The 25,895-nt window shown below is 46.9% G+C and overlaps 1 protein-coding gene across 4 annotated transcripts in view; it reads right to left on the bottom strand.

Moving 5' to 3' along the window:
- The window catches only part of RASA1 (RAS p21 protein activator 1), a 1,760,251-nt gene that overhangs the window by 1,261,804 nt on the left and 472,552 nt on the right, over positions 1-25,895 (bottom strand). For all 4 annotated transcript variants that reach the window (XM_069627585.1, XM_069627584.1, XM_069627586.1 and 1 more), the window contains exon 10: positions 11,267-11,387. In XM_069627585.1, coding sequence (XP_069483686.1) covers positions 11,267-11,387 — 121 coding nt within the window. The remainder of the gene's footprint in view (positions 1-11,266; positions 11,388-25,895) is intronic.

Raw genomic sequence — 25,895 nt, 5'->3', positions numbered from 1 at the left:
GCTGTTAATTCATCTTTAGTTTTAGAATGCAATAGGAGTTCTCATGGAACATTTTTCAATATTTGCAGAATCTGATTTTGTACTCAACAGGTGTTGCCTTTTCTGCTCTTTTCATTTGCATGGAGTTCTTGAGTGCATTTCTAGGTCGGTATCTAATATTAAAAATGTTTCATCATACTTGAGCAGATTGTTGAATTCATGGAATGCCGTAACATATTTTATTGTTTAAAGTGCGGACCTAGCTCAAGAACAGCAGAGCGCTATACAGAGTGTGGGTAGTTGGCATTTGGGCAAACATCTTTCAACAGTAGCACAGTACTGTGAGGTCTGTGCATTGGTATAAGCGTCCATTGGAATTAGTCCTTGGTCAGGTGTATTTTGAAAGAACCATGTTTTGAGAGATTTGCGAAATTGGAGAATTTTGGGGGCATTCTGAGCAGACAACGGCATTGGATTCGAGAGGGTGGATGCATGACAATAGAAGGATTTTTTGCAGATCCTTTCTTTGCAGACGAGTTGTGATTCAAGCCAGTTGGTCGATTTGCTGTGTGAGGAGCGTGTGCCACCAGATGTGTAGCCTAGACACCAGGTACAGTGTGCTACTCGGGACTGCTTTTTAGATGATGCATACATTCTTTAACAGCACCCAGGCTTGGAGTGGAAACCAATGTAGTTTGCGTAGGATGGGGTAGTTCGGTCACATTTCGGTGCTCCCGTAATAAAATGTGCTGCAGCGTGGCCGACTGTGCTTAGGGAAATCAAGTGAGCAGCTGGGAGCCCTATCGGGAGAGCATTTCCCAGGTCTAAGGGCGGGACCATAAGGGCCTGCACTACGGTCCAGAGGTGCTGCAGCAAGATGAAGGGTTTGATTTTTCGAAGGTTAGAGATTCTGAAACAGACTATTTGGCCCTTCTTGGCTATGTGTTTCTGGAAGGACAGATTGCTGTTAATGGTGAAGCCTAAGGAGTTTGCGGTGTCAAGTTGTGGCTCAAATCCTTCTAGGTGCATACCACTGAGCCATTGTTGGACACGTTGAATTTTAGCGGGTGGAAAGATGAGGACAAATTCAGTCTTGGATGTGGGTTTCATTTGAGGTAGGCAGTCGATGTCCAGGACTTGATGACTAGGTAATCGCAGAGACAAATTATGTGCTGCGCACTAGTTACTCTCGTGTACAACGGAGTATCGTCTGCATATTGTTGGATGGCTATACTGGGATCTTTGATGAGTTCGCCCAGAGGCTCCATGTAAAGGTTAAAAAGGATTGGTGAGCGGATGGAGCCTTGGGGGGCTCCGTAGGAGACCTAGAGTACGTTACAACGCAGCAAGTTCATGTGGACAGCCTGGTGTCTGCCTGAGAGGTAGGAGGTAAACCAATTCAGGACAGTGACAGAGAATCCAATCCTGCCAGCAAGGATGGAGCGAAGGATGCAGTGTTTGAATGTGTCGAATGCAGTCGAGAGGTCAAGGAGGATAATGAGGTATGAGTCACCATTTGGACGGTGGCTGTCTTGATACTACACTTTAGGCAGAACCCCGACTGAGTCTTTTAGTAAGTAGAGTTGTTTGATTCTGGCGAGTAGTTGTGAAGCAACTACTTTTTCCAAGATTTTTCCAATAAACAGATGGATCGTAATTGACCTGTAGTTGACCAGGTGGCCTGGATCTCGGTTTTTCCCCCCACGCCCAAAAGAGGTCGTATTAGACCAGTCTTGAGGGTGTCCGGGAATGATCCTTCTGTGAGGGAGGCATTGATGATGCTAAGGTGGCACCGAACGCCGGCCCCATCAACTTTTTAATAATGAAGGTCGGAATTATATTGTCAGAATAAGAAGTAAGATTGAGGGAGGCAGTGGATTTGAAGAAGGCATATCACTGTTTCTGCAGTGCTTGCAAATCTGCTATTCTGTCAAGGACAGCTGCTGAATAGGTTTAATCTGGCACAGATGAGCTGTCCTCAGTAACAAATGGAGACTGGAGTCATGTTAGAAACCTTTGTATGTTGTTGCTCTTCCAGGATCTTCCTTAGCTTGCTTTTGTTTGCAGTTAACATCATTTTACCATCCAAGTTGAACATTGAAAGAGTTACTGCAGAGAATTTGCAATTGCTCAAACATTCCTTTAGATAAATGTCAGTTCAAATTTGTGATGCAATCAGCAAACGTGTGAACAAAGAACAATCTGCCTTCAACGGCACTATGGTGGTCTGACACTTTGAGTGCACTTTTACACAGCTGAAGATTCTCTTTCTCCATTAGTGCCCACAGGCTACAGCGGTTGTTAGATAGAATTCTCAGAAATGTGCCGATTCCCTCCACCTTAGAGACCCCCAGCAACTTTGCTGGATTTTGAGGACTTGTTTTTTTTTTTAACCTGGAGAGAGTGAGACCCTTTTGCCCACTCTCCCATGTATTTTAATGTGATTTTGAACTCTGTTTCTCTTTTAGTTGTGGAGTCTGACAAACTCCATAGGCATCATCTTTTACCTTGTGTCACACGGCACCTTCAGTACATTGGCACAGGGAAGTCTCTCAGTTTTCCCAAAGGTTTGAATACCTTCTCTTGGATAAACTACTGTTTCCAAGAGCAGTAAAGTGAAATTGACTTTACTTACATCTGTAACTTTCTAAACCCAGCACACACTATCTTACAATAGGGTGCTGGGGGTTACTTAGTATCCCCTTTGTGTAGCTTCTCAAGTAACATTCTTATGTTACCCTTTCCTCGATGAATGGCTGGTAGAAGTGGTTAACTTTTAACTACCGTAGTGTGCATTTACCGCAGGCTGCGTTTGAAGCTGCAGTAAAGCACCCAAGGGTGCCATTTTTGTCAAAATGGCCCTGGTTGTCTTTTTTCACCATTTCTTTGTTTGCTTTGCCTTTGGTGCGATTCACAAGTGAAGTCCCCCTCTGTCTCCAGGGTGTCTGGCGGGGGCAGGAAGTGAGGGAGGTGTCCACAAACTCCCCGGCTCATTGTCCGGCGAGGACAGCCACCCTGCTGGGAGGCTGACAGCTAGGCTGGAATGAATGGGAGAAACCTGAATAAAAGGGGAGGCTTTTGGCTTGGAAGGCAGAGTCAACCACTGGACGAAGGAACCATAGAAGAACTTCAAGAGGACGCCTGCTGCAACTCCTGGACCGTTTGCCAGGTGAATCCCTGCTGCTGTGCTGAAACTCCAACTTCGTATCAACAGAAAAGCCCCTGCAAGGACTACTTCTCCCTTTGAGTTGGTGGGATCAATGAACTCCAAAGTAAGCCACCTGGACATCCATCTAGGAGCTGGTTGAATTTCCACAGAGTTGCTGCTGGAAACCGAATAGCCAGGGAGAGGAACACCAGATTGTGTGTGTTGCTTTTAAGTTGGCCCAGAGCTCCAGGAAGATCATCCGGACTCCCAGGAAGCAGGGCTGACTGAGCCTGAGTCCCCTCAACAGAGTGTGGGACCCCAGAAGCAAGGAAAGTCCATCTCGGCAGCCAGAAAACACAGTGTTGCTAATTGCGGTAGTTGCGAGGAGCTGAAACAAGTGCCACTTGTTTGAAGATTGCCGGTTGAGGGCAGTGACCATCTCATTGCAGCGCAGGAGTCCCCAGAAGTCCTCCCTCTTGTCCCCATGACTGAGGCCCAGGAACAGAGATCTGACAGGAACAGAAGTAATCTGCTGCACTTTTACTTCAATCCAAAGGTACTGTAGAGTCTAAGAGAACTCACCTCTTATTGTAGAGTTGCTTGCATCTTTTACTACTCACAAGCCTAAACATCTTGTTGCCCTACATTGATTCTTCTTTTCTTCAAAGACTTCTAAAACACTGTGCAAAGACTCTTCTTACTTACCTACCAGAGGTGCTTCAGCTCATATAGACTTTGGCTTAACCTTCTATACTGAATGACTCTGCTTAGGGGATTCAAAGGTATTTGCCTGCTTAAGAATATTTGTGGTCTCTTGTTTGTTCTAATAACCTTTTCCTTTGACCAATTTCTAAGAGTATTATAAATGCACCAGTAACATATTAATTTACCCAGCAGCCTAACTATTGGAAGTCACCTGAAGGTATAGGTTGTGAGTGTGGGCCATCCCAAAAGGGTCTTTACTGATTTAGAAACTAAGAGTGTGTACTTTTGGAGTGTATTTATGTGTTGGTTTTATATTGCTCCCTTCTGAAGAAGACTTACTCTAACTGACTGATAAATAAATGAATGCTGGTTTAATCAAGAAACATTGTGCGTAAGTGGTTATTTGAATACTTGTCACTGTGAATCTCTCTGCAACTCCCCTACAGCTCACATTGACCCCTCTTGAGATACGCCAGGCTGCTCAAAATGCTAACAACCTGTGTAGTACAAGCTTATACCAAAGGTTGAGTTCCTATTGCCAGGAGGTCAGGGTTGTTGTAGTGCACCCAAAGGGTACTGCATACAATCTGGCCAAACAGCGGTCTGATTCAATCTTGTCTTCTTTAAAAGCCGTTGTACATTTAGCAACCTTTTTCTGTCATTCTTGTTGAGTCCTTCGGAATTTCTTCATAAACAAACTGCCTTTGTCGACATGTTGAGTTCTTTTCCATCATAATTTAAGTATTAGTCAATGTCATGATCGAGTTGTAGATCTGTTGAAAATCTTTTTGGCACGTTGCTTTGGATGCGGTTGGATGCTGATGTTTTGACTGAATGTAAACTGTGATTCCTACAATTCTTTTTGCTTCTGTAGACACCCGTGACAGCTCAGGAGAGACTAAAAAGAATTGTGCTATAGCCTGTTTCTTTTAAGCAACATCAACTGTACCACCAAGTACTTTCATTGCCCTGTTTTGATGTTCCAGAGCTTCATCTGAACCTAAAGCACAAAATGGTACTTTTGTCTAGCTTACTACACAATTGCCTTTCTGAAACTCACTCCACAAGTCCGGGTGTTTGCTTTGAAGCGGTTTCATTTCCAATTATCATGGTATCATACTTGCCTAGTTTATCAAACCGCGGGCGAAAAAGTAAAACTCTTCAAGTGATGCAAGGTGTAAATCCCTGTTTGTATTTCAGACAGATTTCATAAATAAAAGCAGTGTCCACCATATGAATGTACTGAAGAGCAACTCTGTGGTTTTTCTTGAGTCTGTAGTCTCAAATGCTTCCATTTTGGCCATCACATTCAAATTCTTCACAACTGGCACAACATAATTATGGGTGGATTTTGTTTCCTGGTATTCATCCACTTATTGTCATGATCTCTGCTTCCAAAAGGTCAGGGTTTTCCCAACTCCCTTGGAAGCAGATCCATAACCCAGGTTCCGAGTGCCAACCAGTCCCAATTGGGACCTTTTGGACCCAGTCCTGGCGCCAGTGGCACCAGGCTCATAAATATGCCCAGTCCCAGCGCTGGAAGCGCCGGGCTCATAATGCTTGGTGGACTTACCTGCAGCAGACCATGCTGCTTACTTGCCTGCCAGTTGAGCCTCTGATCCTCTTCTGTTTGGAACTACTTTTCCTGTTGGGTGGGGCTGGAGCCACTCCCTAGAATTAGAACACTGGAACTCTTCTGGAAGGCAGGAACTCTTTTCTTACCAGGAACTCTTTTCTTACTTAGGCGTGGCTGTGGAAGGAGACACCTAAGCACTACAGGAGGCTATTTAAACCACACCCGGTGGATGAATCTTGCTTTGCGTTATTCTGCACCCTCTGCAGCAGGACGCTCATCGTGTCTTCTGCATCCAGTCCTGGGCCTAAGGAAAAAGGCTTACCATCCTGAATCCAGTCTTCAGCAACACCTATAAAGACAAGAAAGAACAGGTTAGCATTCCGGCATCTGAAAGGCAAAGGCTTACCTACTCTTCGTGCGCTCCGGAGGTCTTCATACTGCATTCCGGCATCTGAAAGACAAAAGCCTACCAACTCTTCGCACGCTCCGGAGGCCTTCGGCGCTGCATCCGCATCTGAAAGACAAAACAAGGTGCGTTTAAAGACATTGGGGAACTTTAATACTCACGTGCCATTACTCCTTTCCACATCTAATCCAGTGGGTATTCCGGCACCCTGCAGCCGCTCCGGACTCGTACCTGCAAAATAAAAAGACAGTTAGAGCGCATCGTGAAGCAGGCAACAAGCGCTTACTCACGTGCTTCCAGGCGCTTCTATTCATCACACGGGCTCCATCTTCAACTCACTTCAGCCCGTCATCCGCCATCGCCGGAACCCTGCAAAACAAGAGACATCATTACTAAAGACTTTAAAAAGACATTTGAATGACTCGAAACTTACCGTTCGTGCAGTAAACGACGGACAGCAGTCCTCTGAAGTCAAGAGGCCTGCGCTACCTATCCAGTGCAGAAACTGGCTACAGCACCCTGCCCCGAGGCAGATGGAGAGCTCGGCATTCACTTACCTAAGGTGAGAGCATTAACCTTTGGGGGTCTACAGGAGAGGAGAAGAGGAAAGAGATAGGGACATCCCAATAACCCCAGTTCATTAACCCCATATTTTCTATCTGCAGACATCTTACTCTACACGTCAGGCATACAGTGCACAGAGGTCCAGCCCAAAGAGCCAACCGGGTGCTACACATCACCTTTGAAGATACGGTAGTCGCCCAGTCAAGACCGGCGCCTCTGCGAGAATCAGGTGAGCGTTACACTTATAAACTTTTAAGTAACTTCTTGAGCTCAGGTCCCATCCTTTCCTTCATCTCGACATGCTCTTTGAGAAATTCATTGATGATGTATATGAAAAGTGCAATCCTTAGTGACGTGTGTGCTTTAACTGCTTTTCCCAATGAACTTGCCTGATCAAATCTTCGACACAACAATCGCATCATCATGACCTACAGTTAAAGTGACCTCAATGACTGCACCATCAAAGAAAGAACAAATAGCTTGAAGTATCGCCATTATTATGTGGCTCACCTGGTCTAAGCATCCAGTTCTTTGACAACTCTTAGCCATAGCAAATTTTAAAACAGGGTTGTAAAGGCCAAGATCCAATGTAACAACTGTTTTTGATTCTGGGGTGACAGGTGTTACTTTCTCCAACTTCTTCATGAATGTGAGCTCCGTTTGCGTGCTTGTTGGGCTGGCATCTATGAGTGGGAGTACAATGACTCTAGTTTCTTTAGTTGGAGGATCACTTTTAATGGAATTGTAAGCTGACCAAGTCTGAACTGTAGTGAGTGGTTCTGACTGTCACACATTTATCAGTCTCAGTTTCTTCAGTGAGAATATAATGTGTATCCAGTAATTCTTCATCAAGACATTCTTGAAAAACACTCAATGGCTCGACTTCCGACATCATCCAAAGAAGGTCCTTAAGCCTAATGGAATCTAAAATAGCTGTCTTCCTCTCTGTATAATTGGGAATGCTGCAACACATGAGACCTCAGGCAGGGACCGAGGAATCTTCTGCAGTGATCGAAGGGATGATGGTCCTGATATTTCAATAGGGATTAGGACAGCCACCTCCTCCTCCTCCTCCTCCTCCTTCTGATAGACCATCATAACTGTACCATGCAAAGTATCTTTAACTTACGGAGTATGCTTGAGGAAGTCAATGTTGTTAGCAGCACAATAGACAAATCTAACGGAGGGCACGCAAGATCCAGCACACTCATCCATGTGCTTTACCTCTGTGGCGATCTATGTATCAAACCAAATGCGTAATCTATAGAAGCTTCCATGCTATGCAGAATGAATTTCTTTATCAAATCGCAGGATTGTCATGCGAGACAGGGTCATTGTGGCCTTGTAAATGGGTGGGGGCACCCCCAACCCAACACTGGTGCCCGAGTGCAGGCAGGCCCTTCCCCTCCTCTACCCTCATTACCTGCAGTGATAGTGGCATCCAGACAGGAGAAGCAGCACAGCAGCTGTGAGGAAGACACCGGAGCAGAGGTAAAAAAAAATAAAACAAGGGCTGCCGCGAACAGCGCAACACCAGCCACCTAACGCCACAGGGCATGGATTGCAGAAAAGCAAGGGGTGCCAGAGCACCCACAACACCGGACGTCAAAGAAATCAGGCTGCAGCTGACAACGTCAGCTAGGGGCTGCGCCGGGACAAGCCTCCACTAGCCCACCAGGGAAATTGTATTAATAAATAAAGGCCCCACGGAGGGCCTTTGCCCACTGTACCAACAGGGATGTAATTATTTTAAAAGGCCCTTAGGGCCTTGAGCAGCACAATGACCCTGCACCCGAGCAGGTTCCATGTTGGAAAGGGGCAGGGCTTACAACCCCTTTTAAAGCACTCCAATGGCCTTTCCTTAACACACCCACGTGAGCCAGGTAAGGGATTGGACAAGGTAAATAGCCAATCCTGGGAGGGGTATTTAAGGAGGTGTATGTGAGTGTGGAAGTGTGGGTTAATTGGGTGAGGACAGGAGGCGGACAAGGACGTCTGAGAGACCAGAGCGATTGGAGTGCAGAGGCTATTGTTAAGGAGGTGGTCTGTGGAGTGTTCGTTTGAGAGAGGGAAGAGTGTGAGTTGTAGAGGTAGATGCAGAGTAGGAGAGGGTAGGGGAATAGTAGTAGTAGCGAAAGAGGTAGTGGTAGTAGTTTGGAGTAAGGGTAGTAGTGGGTGAAGGAATTTAGCAGTAGAGTGGTAGTCCGTACTAGAGGGTAAGCCAGGCACGATATCCCTGGGGCAGCAGGGTCCAGAAAGAGGAAGACAGCGGAAGAGTAGGGATAGTAGCAGAGTGGAAATAGTCGAAGAGGGAGAGAGAGACTGGGATAGTGACAGTCGGGAGTAGCTATTGGTACAGAGTAAAACAGATCTGGGAACCAGAGGAACAGTAAGAAGTGGGTAGTAGAGTGAAAAGAGGGAAAACATTAAACAGCGGTAAAGGGATATTTGGAGGTACAAGCAGTAGTAAGAATAGGAGTAGGGAAGGAAGTAAGAATCAATGGGTGAAGGGGGAAAGGCAGAGGCTGAGGTTGGAGAGACAGTGACGTGGTGGGAAAAGAACTCAAGAGGCTGGTACAGCAAAGGGTCAGGTACAAAGGGGATTGAAAGGAGCGTGACGCAGTGCGAAAGTAAGCACCATTTCCTATACTTTGTACAAAAAAAAAAAAATCTGTCTTCTTTTAAGATGCAATTGTTTAAGGTTTCATTTATAAAGCAAAACATATAAAAGGACTATGTTGAATTATAAAACAGCCTACCTCATCAAAATACTCGCCCAGGTTTCAGATTCAACTCAAAGGCTAGTGACACAGAGTTCTAAGCAGCATTTCCAGTGCAAAGCCCCTGTACTTCATGTCTGGCACACCAATCATTCCCCGGTGAGTGTTCATCAAAGGTCTCCGAGCACCCTTCTGCATAGGTGCCTCCATGCTGTAGTAAACTCAGTATTGCTACGATGAACAAAAGTCAACCTGCACCTAATGCGAGCATCATTACACAGATGGCTCTTTGTGGTTCACTAGTAGGCAACAGCCTTTTGCGTATAATTATTCTGGGGCATGGCATGTTGTAGCAGAGGGGATTCCCAAACGGAAACTCCTTTGACAATCTAATAACTTGTCCAACAAGGATGTGTCCTGCGACAATAAGTGGGACATGGATTGTCGCCAAATACGATTATGGCATCTGAATGCTTGGAAGAGTGAGGATGCCAGAACTAGAGATGACTGGATGCTGGAATGGTGCCTGAAATGGTCTACGAAAACCTGTGCAAAGGTAGGGACGATGCATGATAAAGTTTGAATGGTATGCAACCCACTTATTGGGTGAGCGCAAAACAGCTACATGGATGAAACCCTGCAAATGGGAGTTAAAACCAGTTTCAGCTCCTGATCCTTATAGCCCAAGGGTATGTACCCACACTATCAATCCTTATGGGTCCCCAAAAATGTAGAATTGGCTACCCAATGTGGAATTGTGTGGAAGCTCTGCAAGACTTTCTTTGACCAGAACACATTTCTTCTTGAAAGTCTTGCTAAATCATTGCACGGATACTTAACGAAGATTATGGAGGTATTACATTTGAAAATATTGGTAATAAGCAGTGCTCAAAACCCTCGAGTTACCAAAGAACCGTATTTAATCGATTGGGGGCTTTCTCAGATTTCTTGAATCAGTCACTACACTAACCCTGGTGGCAAAGGTAAAGGCGCCTAAACGAGACACACTCAATAACTGGTTGAATCTAAAAAGTAGCTATGCACAACTCCAGGATCGAAGCATCCTGCAAGGACATTTGTGGATCACACCAAGTCAGACATGCCGACCCTGCAAAGTAACTAGATGGTCACTATGCAGAAGGCACTACAAGACTTTCCACATTCCGCTCTTACCTTGGACCTAACCATATCCTTTTCCTGCAAAAAGTGGACGAAAATTAGATGTTTATAACATTTATTAGTGTGTAATGTGGCAGGTGGGAAGAAGCAGTCAGACACATTAAGGACATTCTGACTCGCTTTTAATAAACTTATAAGATGAAGGCCTATCTTTCCCTACTGTGAGAGATTTCCCTACAAATCTAAAGGAACTAAAGGTGCTTGTCTGTCGTCAGTAAGTCTCAAAGAAAATAAAGTAATCCATCCAAATCCAATTCTACCAGATGCTACCACTAATATAGCCAACTTAAACAAGGCCAGGAGGATGGCTTCATTAATTATTCAAGTATTCTGTTATCTTCTACAATGTTTCTTTATATCAATTTATTTCGGTCTTGTACTGGTTTCCTAGCACAATCTTCTATAATAGTCTGCGACTATTTCCTTGATTAATTCTTGTAGCTCTTCCACATTATTTTCTGGGACCTACCTTTTTCTCCTACCCAGAGGAAACCCACAAATGACTCACTAATTAAGTATGGTTGCAGAGGGTGTATTTGAGGTCTCAAAAGCAATACATGTTATTCAGGATCTCTAGCAAAGGTTTCAAGAAGGAATCCAAGGAGCTATGTAGATACAAAACAGCCAATTGCCATCAACCACCGTGCGTCCCTCCTTCCACTAAACGTTTCACAAATTAGTTTAAAATTACACTTTGTAAAATATATTGACAATGCATTCACCCTTTGTTCTTGAGAGCTAGTTGTTGGACACATCAACTTACATTTTAATAGTTTACTGTAATAATAAAAATCAAACGTAAGCAGCTGTACTTTGATCCACTTAGCTCTGAGAAGGCGGAAAGTACAAACATGTATTGTCTAAACCCTGGAGCCTGAAAACATAGAAAAACGTCAATTAAGTTTGAAATGGGCACACAATTTATGCCAGCGAGTAAAATGACCAAACACTCTGCCTATTAACATCTTATATAAAATAAAAAGTCTTACTTTTTTTTAAAAGATATCCTTTTTTTACTATGTTTTTATAAAAGGCATCCTTTGTTTTTCTACGGATTGTGTTGTAAATTTCTTTGCCATCCACTGAATCATTTAGTACTTGTTCTTGATGCTGGCAAAGAAAATAAATGCTTAAAATTATTCAAAGAGCTACAGAATTTCGCAAAAGATTTACATTAACTCATCAACTGGACTTACATGCACACAATAGAAAATGTTCAAGCACATGCCGTTATAGTAACCTGGATAAAGAGTTGTAATTTAGTGTAACCTGTTTGGCAAACGTGTAAAGATCACACAAATCGCTAACTGTGTCAGCCTGAAAAGACTGCTTTACTCCCCTTTGACAAGGAACAAGTCAGATGATCACTGAAGTAATAATTTAACAAAGCAGACTGCAGATAATCTCATTAGGATGTCATTGGGTAATTATAAACCCATGAAAGTTAGGCTACACTTTCTTACCAAAGAGGGAATTAATTCACCCTGAAATCACAAGATACAAGACAAGAATTGCATGTAAAAATGTCACTTGTGAAATCCAGAATGATTTAGAACTCTCAGCACTTTCGATAAAACAAACTGCAGCTCTTGTGATAAAAAAATAAACGCTTCTGCACTTTCAACTCACAATCCAGGAAATCTATAGAATCTGTTGAAATCCACTGACTGAATTAGGCAGGGCACAGCATTTATTGTGAACAGCTAGGTTTTGCAAGCATCACAGAGTGAATTTGTTCATCAATTATTCAACCAACAAAGTTCTGCTTAATTTAAAGTAGGCTTAACGGTGCCAATACTCGAGAAACCCAGATCACGTAAGATTTTGACTGCAGTACATGTAGGTTTGGATTAATATGAAACCTGAATTTTTTACATAGTCTTCCAAAATGGCATGAAACAGAACAGAATAGAACCAAGTGGCCTTTTTGTTACAGCTACTGCATTGCACTGAAGGAAAATATATACTTTATTAAAGGGACAGTGAATGACCTTATCTTGTAAAGAATGCGTGAAGACTTTTTGGATGACTATCTTGGTTTAGAATTTGGGCGTCATGCCCCAAACCTTCAAAGTCAAACACATGCCACTCCATACTATACGCACCGCCCCCCTGCTTGCTGGGACCATAAACTCACTAGCTTACTCTGAGGTTTGTCTTTGTGCTCCCAGAGTCCGGCAGCAGGTCTAGATCTCCCCATTGATCTAGACACGGGTGACCTTCCACTCCGAAGACACTGCAGCACCTCATATCAACTATTGTGCAGTATAGCAAGTCTGGGTTGCAGAGTTCTCAAGTATTCTAGTTCCATGCACGAGAAAGCCACCTAGTCCTAGATTGTTCTTTGAAATCTGAGACATGCAGAATGGTCTTAAAATTTTAAAATGTGACTCTCAGATCTTTAGATTTCAGAACCTCGAGAGCGCATAGGTTGAAACGCAGAATACAGAAAGGAAATTCATAGCAAAAACATTACAAATGACATTGGAATTTACTCCCTGGTTTGACATTTTAGTAATCGCTCAAGTTGTCCAACTAAAGACTGTATTTAAACAGTAAGCAAATGAGCCTCAGTGCGCCAAATGAGTTTTACTTTCAATTTCGTCCTTTAGCTTGATCAGCTGCTACCAGTGTTTTTGAACTTTTTGCTTGACTAATTCTGCTTCTCGGTTTCCCTGATGTGGTATTGTGTTGGTTTTCTACTTTGGCATGGCTATATTTTCTGAAACTAACTTGCCTTCTTGTTTCTGGAGTGTAACTTTTTTTCTATCAATTCCTTTTTTTATGTCCATGTTTCAGTACTACTGCAGCTGCTGCCTGCTCCGACCTGCGATTCCTGTGCTGGTTTCCTTGATTATTCTTTCCTCTTTAAAGACTCCTATAATAGTTCTGAAGGTTACTCTTGTTTCGTTTTCAACCCTCGTTTCTGGATATATCACATTGAAGACATGGCAAGTACAGGCAAACTCAGTATCTTTCAAATTGTCATTTCTATGCATGCATTATATTGCACAGTCAGAGTCCCTTTAGTGAAACTTCCTTTCACATATGCAGTCTAGTATTGCAGCCTTCTCCCTCATCCCCCCCCTTCAGATGGGTCCATTATTTTCTGCTTTGCTCTCCCGTGGTGCGGGTTATGACTTTGGCTCTATCTTTCCAGGCCTAATCAAATAGGAAATTCTGAAGATTTCCTTAGTTTACCTAAGCAATCGTCAGCAAAATCAAAGCCGCTTAACAGGAGAATTTGACAGACCATAATGTAGGTTAACTCCGTTTCACCTTAACCAAAGGAATGCCCACACAGAGGTACTTTCAAAATATATATCCTGCCAAAAGATGGCATTGCTACCGGTTACAGAGCGTAATGCTATTTAATATCAACCATAAAGCCAAAAGACAGACCAGACTTTGGGGTATAAATTTGATAGTTCGTACATTCGGGGTAGCTTGGGAGACATCAATATTAGGTATAATGATGGGCCTCAAAATGTGCGCTCTCCAGTGGCAAGTGATAATCGAGTTGTGGAAAGTGAGAAATGGTTGGCTGGATGTATGTGGAGAACTGAGGTAGTTTTGGGGGTGCACTTTTTATAGCTGGCTAGGAACTTGAGCAACTGTAGATGTCCACAGTCTTGTGGAACACTCCGGTCCCTTGCACACCCTATGTGTGTTGTAAAAATACAACCAAATATTTGTATAATTCAATAAAGATTCTTAATTCATACCACGTTACTTGTGCAGTGTGTACTTTTATATATTTCAAACATGATTTTCAAAAATGTTTTTTTATTAAAAATAGGTTAATAGGTGTGCTCCCAGCTACTAGGGTATTTTGGCTAGTGACTTGAAACATAAGGAACACGTTACTTACCTGTAACTGTTCTCCAGCATGAGTCTGGCATGGATTCACATGCTCATGAATATTCCCCGTGGTCAGGCTGGGAATCCTCGGTAAAGAAAAAAATCAGTTTCAGTTTCATTTCTCAACTATCTTTCTCCTAATAACCAATCACTGGTCTCTGGGTCATACTGCCCCCAGCCAATGACTGTCCTCTACCTAAGCCCCTCCCTCTGGCAGTGTTAGGGAGAATTCTCTGTAAAGGCTAATTTCCCAAACCTAGCGAGTCCCCCAGCAGCTTGGCTGGAATATTGGGGTTTATTTTTTTTTCTCCTGCTAAGAGAGAGACTCTTTTCCTCCCACTCTTAGACATGATTTGAGGTGTTCCTTTCACATTGTATGTGTTCTATGGGCTATGGAGTCCTTTACCCCATAGGGCTTCATGTGTTTTTGGTATGTGGGTTACACAGCACCTTCCGTGCCGTAACCCAGGGGTGTCGTAGCGACCCTCAAATATAGACTCCATACCCTGGGGCTGACTACTGTCTCCCAGGGCATGTAAAGTCACCATTGACTTTACTAGTCTCAAATTGTGAACAGAACCATACAAACCATCCTATTGTGGACGTACTGGTCAGGGCAATTTGATTGCCCCGGGGTCTGTTGTTCGAGGGGGCACTGTCCAGTTCCCCCCCGAGTTTTGGCTGGTGGCAGTGGATACTACTTTTTATATTCGACCGCAAATATATTCCTATGGGATTTTGCCATTGTTCGAGGCTACCACCTTTTAAAATAGCCTTGAACAAACCGCTGGTTTACTAAATTAATATAAATTCACTGGTTGGTATTTTTTGCCGAAACTTGGTTCCACAATGGAGTTTGTGTTCGCTTCTGTGACCCTAACCCAAGTCGAGCCCTTTCTTCCACTTTTTGGCAGGCTTCTCCACAGAAGCCTCCAAAAGTGGTGCCACTCTGTCTGGGTACCACAGGGGGTGTGGGAGGGGGTTTAGGCACCCGCCTCGGCAACTCAAGTCGCACTCTTGTGTGATTGGCCCAAGTGGTGAGAGGCCCGGCTCACCACTTAGCATGTTTGAGTGACAGCTAGGTTGAATGAATGTGGGTTTTCTGCATAAAAGCAGGGCTTTGGGGACTGGAACTTCAGAAGTCGCCACAGGACCTAAAGAATCTGAGGAGGGAGAAGCCGAGCCGACCTGCAGCAACACCACCGGTGGAGCCCTGCTGAACCGTCTCACCACTTTTCCCAACGACACAGGAGATCTCCAGCCCGGAGAGTCTTCTTCCTTTGACTGGTGGGGATAACCAGTTTGCCCGTCTTTTCGCCTTCCTGGACCATCTCATGGCTGCCTTGCCCGTGCCAAGCACCCCGGCAACTGGAATACCACGGTTTACCACTACCGCGAAGAAAAGGGTGGTACCTTGTAACCGGGAAACTCCGCGGCTGGTTTCTCCCCTGGCAGTGCAACGACCTTCAGCTTTCCTTCACGTCGAGGCCTCCTCTTCCTCTGGACGAAACACCGACTTGCACCCGTTGCCAGGAACAACTGCCCCCGCTGGAGCTTTCTTACCACTTTCAGGTACTGTGTCCCGCCTGGCTTCCCTTGCAACAGATCGTTCGGGGTGACAGTAAATCCTCGACTTTCTAACCTGGGCTAGCCTGAGACCTGTTAACTAACTTTTCCTGACTTGATCTCAATCTTTTGTGAACTTTCTACAAAGACTTTTGGCATAACCCCACTGTGTGATCCTGGACACATTTTGCTTGCTCTCTCTAAGAGTGGGCCTGGCATTTGAACTTCCTTGCTCTCCAGTAGACTTTGCCTAATCTGCCTCACTGTGGTTCTTTGAAAAGTATTGAAATTTGTGTGCTTTCATAACTCTGCCTTTTTCCCCTCCCTTTTTAATAACTTATTAGAGTGCCATCTTATGTTAAGCGCTCACCTTTGTCTGAAAATAAGTGGTGTTTCTCACTAAGACTTCTCTAATAAGTAATCAGGGTTGTATATATATATATATGATAGTGACTGTGTGTTGAATTTACTTACCTCTCTTTGTGCTAGTGTAATTTACAAGTGTGTCTTTAAATAAATAATTATATACTTTTACACCAAAGCTCTGGTCAGTGTTTGCTTGTGCTACTGTATCTCTGTACCTATTGTGTATAATCTATATACTGCCTAACTCATCTTGAAAGAAGTCTGACTGTTCAGCCACAGCTACCAGGTAAATCTGGGTGGTACAGACTGCTACCAATTGGGTTTACTGCCAGCCACCTGTAGTCCTAAATCTTTTGCAGTGGTCCCTAAGGGAACTGCACAGGTTTCTGCCTAACAGGCAGCCATCTTCAGATTTGGTAGCACGTAAGGTGGCGGTAGGGCCAAGAGAAGAGCAGCAGAGGGGTAGGAGGAAGGGTTCGTATGTGAATCCATGCCAGACCCATGCTGGAGAACAACAGTTACAGATAAGCAACTTGTTCCTTCTCCAGCATGGGGTCTGGCATGGATTCACATGCTCATGAATTAAGAATACATAGCAGTACACACATGCATAACCACGGGCGGTGGCAAGGCTCAACATTAGCATTTCAAGAACTCAACATTAAGCATCTCTTACCTCCTCACCAGGCTCACTTTCAAGCGAATACATTACGCAGCGCTGCTTGGCTGACTCTGGACATCTCCCTGGAATCCCGGTCGACACAGTAGAATTTTGTGAAGGTGTGCGTCGACCTCCCCATAGCAGCCCTGCAGAAGTCCAGCAGGGGCACACCAGACAGGAACGCCGTAGTTGCAGCGATCTCTCTGGTCGAATGGGCTCTCGGACAGCCAACCAATGACAATGGGTGATGCGGCTGGAGAGCCACCTGGAAATGGAAGCCTTGGAGAGTGCCTTCCCTTGGTTCACAGGTCCAAAGTTCACAAACAGCTGTGATGTCTTTCGAAAACTCTTTGTGCGGTCCACATAGAACTTCAGTGCTCTAGCCACATCCAGCGAGTGCAAAGTCCTGTCAGCCGGCGACAAAGGCGACGGGAAGAAAACAGGTAACACCAAAGGCTCGTTGAGATAGAAGTCCGACGGCACCTTGGGCATGAAGGAGGCGTGCGTCCTCATCATGACCCTCATTTCGTGCAATGTCAAGTACGGAGGCTTAAAGGAGAGGGCCTGGATCCCTCCCACTCGTCATGCGGAGGTGATGGCCACCACATTGACGTCCCATGCCGGGGCCGGAGCCTTCACCGGCAGGAACGAGCGGAATAGTCCTTTCATGAACTCCTTCACCAGGCGATGCGACCACAGCGACGACTGCCCCAGAGTTCTGGTGTAGCGGGAGATAGCAGTCAGATGGTTTTGATAGAAGCGTGCGCCAGCTCCGCCTTGGCCAGCGACAGCAAGTACGGCAGCAATGAGGGGGGCGTAATCCGTAGAGAGTTTACCTTCTGTGCACGGCACCAGACGGTGAACCTCTTCCATTTATATCCATAACACTTCAGAGTCGAAGAAGCCCTGGTCTTGGCAAGTACCTCCTTGCAGTCCGCCAGGATCTCTTATCCTCCAAACTCTAGTGCTGCGTGAGCCAGGCCTGCAGGTCGTGGTGCAGAATCGCACCTCCTTCCCACCTCCTTCCCTGGCGAGAAAATCTGCGTCCACCGAAAGCTTGACTGGATGGGACGCTGACATGACCAGAAGGTCCGGGAACCATATCTGCCTTGGCCACGCCGGTGCGACGAGGATCATCCTGCACCGGGACCATCTGAGTTGATTGACTAGTTCCAGAAGCAATGGCAATGGTGGAAACGCATAGAGGAACAGGAAGTCTCAGAGAAATAAGAACGCATCCCCCATGCTCCCCGGCTGGGGAAACCTGCTGGCGAACTTCCGGCACTTGGTGTTTGTCGCTGTCGCAAATACAGCAATCTGGGGATTGCTCCATCGTCGAAACAGTAGTTCCACCTGATCCTGCCGAAGTTCCCACTCGTGGCATGAGCGCAGCTCCCTGCTGAGTGAGTCGGCGACAGTATTCTTCACTCCTGCCAGATGAAAGGGTACCAGGAACATCCTCTGGGCGACGGCACAGTGCCATAGATCCTGCGCTTCCTTGAAGAGAGCTGGGGATCTGGTGACCCCCTGCTTCCGAATGTAGAACATCGTGGTGGTGTTGTCGGTGAAGACCCGCAGCACCTTGCCCTTGAGGGACGGAAGGAATGACTTGAGAGCCCAAAACATGGCCCGGAGCTCCAGGACGTTCATGTGCAACGACTTCTCCTCCGGGAGCCAAAGGCCTCTTGTGTAGAGATTTCTGGTATGTGCACCCCATCCCTCCAGAGAGGAGTCTGTTGTCACCGTCTCCTGATGCGCTGGGGTTTGAAAGTCTGTGCCTGCCGTGAGATACGCGCAGACGCCCCACCACTGAATTGATAGCCAGAATGCTGACGAGATGACCCGTCGTCCCATGGAGTCTAGCTTCTTTCCCTCGCCGTCCGGTGGTGAAGTGGACGTCGACACCGCAGACCCTGAAAATGTCTTCCTGCCCATCACCAAGACCACTGAGTCCGGGGGCAGCTGCGCACTGAGGCACATCGGTGCGAGTCTGGAACCCGGTATTTCTTCTCGTACCAGTCTCTCTTTGCTGGGGTCGAGGATGGCTCCTTCAGGAGGGCCAGCCCTTTCTCCCAAATGTCGTCCAACAGCAGGATCAAGAACACTGTCTTCCTCTCAGCCTTTTGTCACTGATAAAGGAAACCCTCCTTTTCCTCGGGGTTGAGCTGAAACAGCTCAGAGGCCCTAGAGATCATAGCGTGGAAGGATCCGATCTCATCGGCGGGAGAAGCCCTGGGTACCAGCGACAGGAGATCTGTTCCGTTGTCGTCGTCGGTACCCGTCGGCGCTGAATCCGGCTCCGTCTCGTCCCTCGGCGGAGGGGATGGAGCGGAGGGGCGGTACAGTGGAGGACGATGTACTCGTCTCCTCTTAGTTGGTGGAACCTCCGACGGTCCAGGCGCCGGATCGCCAGTCGGTGTGGGCAGCCTTGTCCGTATCTCCGTGCACAGGATGTCCGTCGAAGGGAGAGGCGGTTGCGACGGGAGTGTTGTGAGCGCCGTGGGGTCCGGTTCCTCCCTGCCCTGCCGTTCCTAGTCTGTTGCCTCATCGCTCTCCCCATCCGCCTCGTCGGGGTACTTCCCGTAGGGCCCGATCTCTACGCCCTTCTTCTCAGGCACTGTCAGGCCTGAAAGCTCCTCTTCGGAAGAGATCTCTGAATCTAGCTGGACCACTGCACCCCCGCCCCCTTCTTTTCGGCCAGGGGCGACGGTCTTGGAGAGATGGATCAGCATCTTCACAGGAGTCTTCTCAATGGACACGATTCCCTCCGGGCTGGCAGGGAAATTCTCACCTTGGTGGATGCCTCCTGGGAACCCGCATCCGCGGCCTTTACCAGGAATGCCACAATTGCCTCAAAAGACTCCTTCGCCTGGTGAACCTGGGCCTTCACGACCTTAGGCGCGTCTGGGGCCTTCACCGTGGGGGGGTCCCTAGAATGCTGCTAGGGTGTCTTCTTTGAAGCCCCTGGACACTCTTCTAACTCTAAAGTAAAGTACTTAACTTTTTGCCCAATCTTCCTAAGGAACTCTGACCTTTGCTACTTAAGAACCTGTCCTGACACTGCCTGTTGGACACTAGATCCTAGTGACCCCCCGTCTGCCACAGAGAACACTCATGGCTCCAAGAATAAGGGCAAGACTTTTAAGGGCGTGGGCCTTTTGCCTAGAAAAGAAAATAGAAGTGTTTAAAAGTTACTTACTTGAAGAGTTGGTTGGTAACTGTAAGAGTTAACAGTTTCCTTAGAAACCGTTTTGCCATTATAATAGAAAGTAGATGTGAAGGTATAGTACTCACCTGTGCTTAGGTTGGCCTCTTCCCAAAAGTAATGTGTTGGTTTCATAAGATTATGCCTGTTAGGTTAATTGTATGAGTGTCCCCCAACTGGGTCTTGCTTCCCCCGACTTGCTGCTAGCCTGTCCAGAATTAGTCTGTATTAAGTTGTTGCCTTCCTTGAAAAACGAAGTCATTCAGTAAAGTGTAACAATAGGATTTACTTTCCCAGTGCTATTTAAGCCAGAGTCTTTAGTTCCAACTGACCTGTATAAGTCACACATTAGTCACTTGTATAGCTGGGAAATCTTTAACCTGGACTCCTTGAGATATTAAAAAAGTATATGGGTTTTACTTACCTTAAGTTAGCTGTGTGCCATCCCAAAAATAAGTTACAAGAGTTACTGCTTATCTCAATCTGTGTTTCACTGATCTCAAAAGCACCTGGAATTGAATATTACACCCTTGGGTTTTACTCACCTAGTATACCTGTGCGTTATCACAAAAGTAGTTATAGGTTTTTACGGTGCCTGGAATAAGTGTTCCACTATTCACAAAAAGTATATGTGATTTGTACTGATTGTCACTGTGCAACTGGTAGGGTCTACTGCCCTTTCATTACTGAATGTAATTCTGAAAGTAACCATTGGTTTTTACTCCCCAAGAATAGGTGTGACCTATACTGAATGTGTATGAAAATGTTTCGACTTTCCTAGAACTACTGTTAGGTGTTCCAAGTAAGGTTTATGCTTAGGTCTGTGCACCTTCAAGTATAGTGTTGTGTTTCATAATTGTGATTACATAATTATTACATTTTTTTGCATTTTTAAAGCGCTCACACAGCCCGGGGGCATCGAAGCGATGTTACAGGAATAGGACTTAGTTGCACATTTATAACACGCTTAATACCCAGAGGTTTCTAAGTGCGTACCCGGGGATCAAACCTGTGTTGCTTCGTGACGTCTTGTTTCCAAGGCAAGCACGTTGCCGCTGAGCTATCCTCCCGGGACAATATAAGGCATGATAGTACTCATTTACCCCTAGATTTATCTCGGCCTACCTGTATTTAAATAAATCATTCATTTTTACATACAGAGTGTTTCTTTGGACCATTTGTATTACAATTTCATTTGTACGGATTATACAGCCCTCGCCCTCCTAAAATAAGCCTGGATGCTAGAATGAACTCAGGTGGTGCAGCCTAATACAGTGGAGTCCTGTACTGCCCCAGTTGAATCCTTTTACTAAGCCCTTAGTTGGACTTTAGAAAAAGTGTCCTAACAGGCACGCCAGACAGGAATGCCGACATCACAACTATCGCTCTGGTGGAGTGGGCTCTCGGACAGCCGGGCAGTGGTCGGTTCACCAACTGATGACAATGCTTGATGCAGCCGGAGAGCCACCTTGAAATGGAAGCCTTGGACAAAGCCTTCCCAAGGTTCACAGGACCAAACTTCACAAACAGTTTTAAAGTCTCCTGAAACCCTTTTGTGCGTGTCACGTAGAAATTCAAGGCACGAGCAACGTCCATCGAGTGCAAGGCCCTTTCAGCCGGTGACTAAGGTTTTTTGCGGAAAAAAAACAGGTAACGCCAATGGCTTGTTGAGGTGGAAATCCGATCGAACCTTCATCATGAAAGAAGGGTGCACCCGCAGCACCACCCTCGATTTCTGGAAAATCATGTACGATTGGCTGCAGGATAGGGCCTGCCTCTCAACCACCCTCCTGGCAGAGGTGATGGCCACAAGGAAAGCCGCTTTCCACGAGAGGAACTTGAGAGGGTCCTGATGCATTGGCTCTAAGGGGAGCCCCAATGAGCCTCGTCAGAACCACGTTGAGTTCCCACGCCAGGGCAGGAGCCTTCACAGGCACGAAAGATCAAAAAACTGCTTGAAGAGACAGTGAGACCACAGTAAAGATCATCCTGGAAACATGGTGTAGCAAGAGATAGCCGCCAGAAGCACCTTAATTAAGCGTGTGCTGTGCTGGCCCTGGCCAAAGAGAGCAAGTATGGAAGAATTTGCGGGGCGGTGACCCTCAGCAGGGTAATCTTCTGCGACCGGCACCATGCAGGGAAACTCTTCCTCTTGTGACGGTAGCACTTCAGAATAGACGACGCCCTGGCGAGGATCTCTCTGCAGTCCGCAGACAACTCGTATCCACCAAACACTAGGGCTGCAGGAGCCAAGCACTCCGGTTCAGCAATCCTGGGTCGTGATCCAGTATTGCTCCTTCTCTGGTGAGAAGATCCCAAACTACTGGCAGCTTGACTGGGGGCGAAAGACAGAAGGTCCGGATACCAAATCTGCCTCGGCCACGCCAGGGCATTGAGTATCATCCTGTATTGGCACTGTGTGCGTCACTCGTAGCAGGGGAGGCAACAGAGGAAACAAACAGGAACAGGCCATCCCATGGGAAGGAGAACGCGTCCCCCAAGCTCCTTGTTTGGTGGAATCTGCTGGCAAAACTTCTGGCAATTGGAGTTAGTCGCCATCACAAACAGATCAATCTAGGGCCTTACCCGCTTGACAAGATCAGAGGTTCCACTCCAACCTGCGGTTGGACCCTACTTGGGTCACAGAGTAATGTCGGAGCAATTGTATATATGGAAAGAAATGTGCCAATATATACCTTTTTTATAATATAAATTGATGCACTTTACAAGACTATGAACATGTTTTAGCGTCTTGAGGTCTATTGGTATAGATTGGTTTGTTCTGCTCTGGGAACACACAAGAGAGATTGCGTTGATTTGCACAGGTATGAAGGAGTATGTTGATTTTTTTTAAAGTGAATGAAAGTTGAGGTGATGAATGTTGAGACAATGGTTTTTGGTCGGTGTGAGGTGCTTTTTTGGTTTTTCAGATTGTTGGATTTTAATACTTAACTGATGAATGTTGTATTTGGAACAAGTTACTTACTTGTAACTGTTGTTCTCCAGCATGGGTCTGGCATAGATTCACATGCTCATGAATATTCCCCGTCAGGCTGGGAATCCTCAGTTAAAAAAAATAAAAAATAAAAAAATCACTTTCAGTTTCGTTTCTGATCTGTCTTTCTTAGTAGTAACCAATCACTGGTCTCTGGGTCATACTGCCCCCAGCCAATGACTGCCCTTTCCCTAAGCCCCTCCCCTGGCAGCCATCCTCAGATTTGGTAGCATGAAAAGTGGCAGTATGACCAAGTGAAGAGGCGCAGAGTGGTAGGAGAGAGGGTTCACATGTGAATCCATGCCAGACCCATGCTGGAGAACAACAGTTACAGGTAAGTAACTTGTTCCTTCTCCAGCATGGGGTCTGGCATGGATTCACATGCTCATGAATATAAGAATACATAGTAGTACACACATGCACAACCACGAGAGGTGGCAAGCCTCAACATTAAGGATTACAAACTCAACATTAAGCAACGCTTACCTCCTCACCAGACCCACCTTCAGGCGAACAGGTTGCGCAGCACTGCCTGGCTGACCCTGGACTCCTCCCTGGAATCCCGGTCGACGCAGCAGAATCTTGTGAAGGTGTGCGTCGACCTCCAAGTAGCAGCCCTGCAGATGTCCAGCAGGGGTACACCAGAAAAGAACGCTGTGGTAGCAGCGATCGCTCTGGTTGAATGGGCTCTCGATTGGCCGGGCAACAGTCGGTTTGCCAACCGGTGACAGTGCATGATGCAGCCGGAGAGCCATCTGGAAATGGAAGCCTTCGAGAGGGCCTTCCCTTGGTTCACAGGTCCAAAGTTCACTAACAGTTGTGATGTCTTCCAAAAACTCTTTGTGCGGTCCACGTAGAACTTCAGAGCTCTAGCTACATCCAGCGAGTGCAAAGTCCTCTCGGCCGGCGACGAAGTCAACGGGAAGAAAACTGTTAACACCAAGGGCACGTTGAGATGGAAGTCCAATGGTACCTTGGGCATGAAGGAGGGTGCGTCCTCAGCACCACCCTCATCTTGTGAAAAGTCAAGTATGGAGGCTTGCAGGATAGGGCCTGGATCTCTCCCACTCGTCGTGCGGAGGTGATGGCCACAAGAAACGGTGCCGAATGCAGAGGCTCGAAAAGCACCCCCATGAGCCTGGTCAGCACCACGTTGATCTCCCACCCCGGGGCCAGAGCCTTCACCATGGGGAATGAACTGTACAGTCCCTTCATAAACTCCTTCACCAGGTGATGAGACCACAGAGATGATCATCCGTAGTTCTGGTGTAGCGGGAGATGTATTTTGATGGAGGCATGAGCCAGCCCCGCCTTGGCCAGCGACAGCAGGTACGGCAGCACTTGAGGGGCCGTAATTTGCAGAGGGTTAATCTTCTGTGCATGGCACCAGACATAGAACCTCTTCCATTTGTGTCCATAGCACTTGAGAGTTGAGAACGCCCTGGCCTTTGCAAGCACCTCCTTGCAGTCCGCCGGGATAGCATACCCTCCAAACTCTAGTGCCGCAGGAGCCATGCCTGCACGTTCAGCGACCCCGGGTAGTGATGGAGGATGGCACCTCCTTCTCTGGAGAGAAGATCTGCGTCCGTCGATAGTTTGACTGTGGGGTTGGGGGACGCTGACAAGTCCAGAAAGTCTGGGAACCTGATCTGTCTCGGCCACGCCGGTGCAACGAGGATCATCCTGCACTGGGACCTCTTGAGTTGGTTGATGAGTCGCAGTAGCAACAGCAACGGAGGGAACGCATACAGGAACAGGCCGTCCCAGGGAAACGAGAAAGCATCGCCCATGCTCCTCGGCTGGGGAAACCTGCTGGCGAACCTCTGGCACTTGGAGTTCGCCGCCGTCGCGAGCAGGTCGATTTGGGTTTTGCCCCATCGTCGGAAAAGCCGATCCACTTGTTCCTGACTCATTTCCCACTCGTGGCATGACCGCAGCTCCCTGCTCAGCGAGTCGGCGATGGTGTTGTTTGTCCCTGCTAGGTGGAAGGGCACCAGAAACATCCCCTGGGCAATGGCCCAATGCCATAGATCCTGGGCCTCCTTGGATAGGGCCAGGGACCTGGTTCCTCCCTGCTTCCGGATGTAGAACATCATGGTGGTGTTGTCGGTGAAGACCCTTACCAACTTGCCCTTGAGGGACGGGAGGAACGACCTGAGAGCCCAGGACACTGCTCGGAGCTCCAGGATGTTGATGTGGAGTGACCTCTCCTCCGGGAGCCAAAGGCCTTGTGTGAAGATCTCCGGTGTGCGCTCCCCAACCCTCCAGGGAGGCATCTGTTGTCACAGTCTCCAGGTGTGCTGGGGTCTGAAAGTCTGTGCCCGCCGCGAGGTGCGCGCAGGTGCCCCAACACCCAATCACTTGGCGGAAGATCTTGTTGAGCGAGATCTTGTCTTCAAAGCTGCCCGCCACTTGCATCCAACGGGCGTCGAGGAACTCCTGCAGGGGACGCATCCGCAGCCTGCATAGGCGCACCAGGTAGATGCAAGAGGACATCCTGCCGAGGAGTGACTTGATGAACCTCACCCTGGCCACGTCTGTGGCCATCAGGCGCTGCACCTTGCCAAGGATGGCCTTCGTCCTTTCCTCCGACAGGGAAGGCAATCGTGCCACTGTATCGAGCTTAGCTCCCAGAAACAGTGCGACCTGCGACGGAACGAGGTGGGATTTGGGGAAGTTGATGGAGAATCCCAGGTCTGTGAGCAGTTGGACAGCCTTTGCTGCGTGCTCGACGGCGAGCTCCCTTGTCCTTGCTCGGATGAGCCAATCGTCCAGGTAGGGGTAAATGTGGATCCCTAGCAGGCGCAGCCGTGCCGCTACTGGCGCTAGTCACTTGGTAAATACCCTGGGCGCCGACTTCAATCCGAATGGCAGGGCCTTGAATTGGTAGTGCCGTCCTTGTACTACGAATCTGAGAAACTTTTGGTGTCCTTTTAGGATGGGGATGTGGAAGTACGCATCCTC

The sequence above is a fragment of the Ambystoma mexicanum genome, chromosome 6p, assembly GCF_040938575.1.
Source record: "Ambystoma mexicanum isolate Mex_15411 chromosome 6p, UKY_AmexF1_1, whole genome shotgun sequence".
In the NCBI taxonomy this organism is placed as follows: domain Eukaryota; kingdom Metazoa; phylum Chordata; class Amphibia; order Caudata; family Ambystomatidae; genus Ambystoma; species Ambystoma mexicanum.
This window is presented reverse-complemented; position numbering and strand designations above follow the sequence as displayed.